Below are 5,228 nucleotides of genomic sequence, written 5' to 3' on the forward strand. Positions count from 1 at the left end.
TTGCTTAGGTTGCTTTGTCTCCTACTTTTATATTCAGGACTCTCTTTATGTTGAAGTCCTTGCTACAATCTTGGCTATTCAAATTGTATTCTCTAAAGGTTGGCATCTTGTGTGGCTTGAGTGTGACTCAACTTGGGTGGTGGAGATCTTCAGGGGTAGCATGGCGGTTCCTTGGAAGCTAAGTAACCTAATGCTAAAGTGTAGGAGTATCATGTTGTCTATGCAAATCAAAATATCTCATATATACCGGGAAGGTAATGTTTGTGCTGACAAGTTAGCCAATTATGGTGTCACCTCTCGGTGTGATTCCTGGTGGATTACTCCACCTACTTTTATTTTGCCTGATTTTCATAGAAATAGGTTGCTTCTTCCTAACTATAGGTTTAGGGAATTGTAATGGCTCCTTATAATCTGATTTTCTAATCTATTTCTGGGTGTGTTTCACCCTTGCCTTAAAAAAAATTTATGTTGGTTCTAGCATGTATCCATGAACTCGTAGCGATGAGTATATTTTAGTTCCTTTAAAAATAAAAAAATAAAATCTTTCTTGAAGGGTTACTTCTTTGACATTTTGTACGTCAGGTATTTCTGAGCCAAAAAAATGAAAATAACATTACTTCAACAGTGTACACGCGTGAGAGAGTACCACTATACATTTGCTCACTCATATATATTGCCCATAGTTTGAATTTTTTTTTCAAACTCATGAGTACCCATTTGTAATCTTGTCCATACTCATGCTTATACGAATTTTATCATGTATCCTAGTTTTACTTGCCATCCCTACAAATATATAGAGCACAACACTGAAATGTTAACCTTTTGTGTGTGAATTGTTTGGATCAAATTCCAATGGCTCCCTTTCAAATATTTATCCACCAATTCTCGTTAGTTGCCAAAATGTCCAAACCTTTTTTTACCAACAATAAAATTTATTAATAAAAATTACGAGTGCAAGTGGTACTCATATGTATTTAGTCATAATTATTAACAACCAAATGATACAATTTGAAGGATGTATTACCCACTCCACAAAGGAGGAGGTGAAGCTAGGAAAGCTTATATTTAGCAAATTTCAGCCATGCAGAAAAATTAACTCCACAACCTCATCTACATGGAACCTAGTGTTCTCGAAAATGACTTTATTCCTAACAAACTATAAAGTTCAGGTAGTAACAAACTAAATGCCTAAACCTTTGCTATATTTTTAATAAAACTCTTATATACCTATTATCGTATGTTTCTTTTTCCATTGATTAGAAACAATCGAAAATAATGATTATAAAATATGTTTGTTTTATATTTTCTTTTTCATTAATGAGAAACAATCTCTATTTTTTGTCATAATTTTTAATTACATAACTATTGAAAATAGAATGACAGAAAATAAAGGGTATGATACGATTAGAGTATGTTAATATTTCTAGTTGATGATATTAAAGGATTCACTATATATTCCTCTCCTTTCTTTTCTATTTTCTGGTTTTCATTCTTTTTCTATTAATAGAAAGTTAGTTATCAGTTGGTTTGTAACTGTTTTAACTACTTTCTGTTTTTAGCCTTTTCTTCATTATTGTATATAGCTCCTCTTGGCATTGCAAGGATTTTCAATTCAATTCAATCAAAATGATGAATTACACAAAACTCAATATGGTATCAGAGCAATTTTTGCTCTGATTACCGCTGCGCCTCTCTCCCCTCATTCTTCACATTTTTTTTCTCCTAATCCTTTCAACTCTCATCTTCTTCTTCCTCCTGATTTCTTGGTTTTCTTTCTTACTTTCTTCCTTTAATTCATCAATCAATGGCAGATTCTCAATCTGAATCTCAGAGCTTTTCACATAATAGTGAAATTCAGAACCCGAGGAATCCATTTTTCTTGCATCCAGGAGATAATCCAGGAGCAATTCTTGTGTCAACACCTTTGGATGGCACGAACTACAATTCATGGAGCAGAAGCATGAAGCGAGCATTATTGTCGAAAAATAAATTCAAGTTTGTTGATGGATCCATCTTAATGCCAGAAAATGATGACATATTGTTTGATGATTGGGAAAGGTGCAATATCATGGTGATTTCATGGATTACAAGAAGTTTGAATGCACAGATTGCTCAAAGCACAGTTTATATTGAGAGTGCAGAAGAATTATGGAAGGACTTGAAAGAAAGGTTCTCAAAGGGTGATTATTTTCGCATCTCAGTTTTGTTACAAGAGCTTCACTCAATTAAACAAGGTGATAGAGATCTTTCTCATTACTTCACTGATTTGAAAATTGTTTGGGAAGATCTAGAAGCTTTAAGGCCTTTACCTTCATGTGTTTGTGCTATAAAGTGTAAGTGTAGCATGTTAGAAATAATTAGAGACTCTGAGTATGTGATATGCTTCCTTAAAGGTTTAAATGAAGAATTCAGCACAACAAGGTCTCAAATTTTACTTCTTGAACCGCTACCAACTATTAACAAAGCCTTCTCATTGTTACAACAGCAAGAAAGTCAAATAGGTAGTGTTACCACAAAGGTTATGTTCAGTTCTAACATGGCTGATTCTAGTGAAGGCACGAACAGAACATCAGGTAACAATGCGCAATGGAAAGGTGTTCTAGGTAGAGGACCTAATTTTGGAAGAAACGGAGGAAGGAGTTATGGATGAGGTTTTGGTTCAGGCAGAACAATGAATACCAAAGTTTGTGGAAGGGAGAGACATACAGTTGATGTTTGTTATTACAAACATGGTTTTCCACCAAATTTTGGAAAACAGAAAATCAACTATGGTGGAAATGGAAGTGCTAATATGATTGATTCAACTAATGAAAATGAATTGGCTGAAATGAAGGATAGTGGCAAGCCTACACTAAGTTTCAGTCCTACACAGTATGCTGAACTTGCCTCCTTATTGAACAATGCTGCTGGAAGCAAGGTCAATCAACTAAGCATAATGCCTCTTGAAGAAGCCAATTCTTCTAAGGAATCAGGTAATATCCTTCCTTGGATACTTGACACCGGTGCTACTGATCATGTGTGTCCTTATTTGAGTAGCTTTGTGTCATATCAATCCATTAAGCCTGTTATTATCAAGTTGCCAAATGGATCTGTTGTCATGGCTAGATATTTTGGTCTAGTTATCTTCTCTAAAATTTTTTTTTTGCACAATGTTCTTTTTGTTCCAGAATTCAAGTTCAATCTCATATCCATGCATAAACTTGCTCTTGATCTACACTGCAGAGTAATTTTTGATCATTTTCAATGTGTGATCCAGGATATGTGGCATTACAGATTAGGACATCCTTCCACTACTGTCTTACAAAATATTTGTAAAGATTTCACATATGTACATTTTGATGCTAAGAGAGTTTGTGAATTCTGCCACTTAGCCAAACAAACAAGGTTACCCTTTCCTAGTAGTTTGAATAAAAGTCTTGAACTTTTTGATCTCATTCATATGGATATTTGGGGTCCATTGTCTATTTCTTCTATTCATGGTTTTAAGTATTTTCTTACTGTGGTTGATGACTATAGCAAACATACATGGTTATACCTCATGAGAAACAAATCAGAAGCAAGAAATCTAATGCAGAATTTTGTTGTTTTTGTTCAAACTCAATACAAGAAAACTATCAAGATTATCAGAACAGACAATGGTGTTGAATTTCAGGCTGCAACTTTCTTTGATAAGTTTGGGATCATCCATCAAACCTCATGTGTGGAAACTCCACAACAAAATTCCATTGTAGAAAGGAAGCACAGACATCTCCTCAACATGACTAGATCACTATTATTTCATGCTCATTTGCCAAACATTTTCTGGTCACATGCTGTTCAGCATGCAACTTATCTCATAAACAGGACTCCTACTCACACTCTCCAAAACAGGTCTCCTTATGAAATGCTTCACCAATGCAAACCTGACTTAAATGAATTAAAGATTTTTGGATGTCTCTCTTTTGCATCTACACTGCAGAATCATCGCACCAAACTAGATGCTAGAGCTAAGAAATGCATTTTTTTGGGATTCAAAACAGGCATCAAAGGCTATGTATTGTTTGATTACACTCAAGGGAATTTTCATTTCTAGAAATGTCTATTTCTATGAGAATGAATTCCCTTATCTCTTAAACAACAAACTTGCATCTACTGATCTCACAACTTCTACATCTTTTGATTTTCTTTCTTATGACAGACCAATATGCCCTACCACTGTCTCACCAATTCATGATCCTCACACAGACTTATCCACTACTTCCCCTCAACAAACACAATTATCTCCACAAACACAATCACCCATGTCTTCTAGTCCATCTCATCATGATATACAAACACAAACACAACCTGTTAGAAGATCTACTAGACCTTGATATCCACCTACATATCTTCATGATTTCCATTGCAATCTTTCCATGCAAACTATATCCAGAAATCCTCATATACCTCACCCTCTTTCATCTGTTCTGTCATACTCCTCAATTTCTCCTCTTCACCTACCTCATGTTCTTTCCATTACTATACATACTGAACCTAGAACATATGAACAGGCCATAAAATCCTCTGAATGGATCAATGCCATGACAAATGAACTTACAGCTTTGGAATCAAACAATACATGGAGCATTGTTGATCTTCCTGATGATAAGGTCCCTATTGGCTCTAAATGGGTTTACAAGATCAAGTACAAGTCAGATGGTAGCATTGAACGATATAAGGCTCGCTTGGTTGCTAAAGGGTATGATCAAACAGAGGGGATTGATTTTTTTGAGACCTTCGCACCTGTGATTAAATTAACAACAGTCAGATTAGTCTTGGGTATTGCTGCTTCTCAGAACTGGTTTCTACATCAGTTAGATGTCAATAACGCATTCTTACATGGTGATCTACTTGAAGATGTTTACATGCTTATTCCTAAAGGAGTAGTTTGCTCAAAACCAAACCAAGTATGCAAGCTCCATAAGTCTCTTTATGGCTTAAAACAGGCAAGTCGACAGTGGTATCATAAGTTGTCCAACACTCTTGTCCAGTTTGGTTATGTTCAATCCACTCATGATCACTCCTTATTCACAAAGCAACATGATTCTTCATTTACTCTGCTTCTCATTTTTATTTATCATTAAGCTCTACACTTTAATCACCTTTTCATCTCATGACTTCCAACAATTTCTTATTATGATATAAATAGAATGAAAGAAAATAATATGTATGAAAGATTTCTATTCATATATTTCCTATTTCGCACTGAT

The 5,228-nt window shown here is 34.9% G+C and overlaps 1 protein-coding gene across 1 annotated transcript; it reads left to right on the forward strand.

The window, feature by feature from the left end:
* LOC109352925 lies at positions 1,805-2,650 on the forward strand. Its single transcript, XM_019595110.1, has one exon. It carries the CDS (start codon positions 1,805-1,807, stop codon positions 2,648-2,650), a length of 846 nt encoding a protein of 281 aa, XP_019450655.1.

This window comes from Lupinus angustifolius, chromosome LG07 (genome assembly GCF_001865875.1).
Source record: "Lupinus angustifolius cultivar Tanjil chromosome LG07, LupAngTanjil_v1.0, whole genome shotgun sequence".
Taxonomy (NCBI): Eukaryota; Viridiplantae; Streptophyta; class Magnoliopsida; order Fabales; family Fabaceae; genus Lupinus; species Lupinus angustifolius.

What these genes read in the sequence shown, in the direction of transcription:
- LOC109352925 (XM_019595110.1), top strand. Translation starts at nt 1,805, where the DNA reads ATGGCAGATTCTCAATCTGAATCTCAGAGCTTTTCACATAATAGTGAA.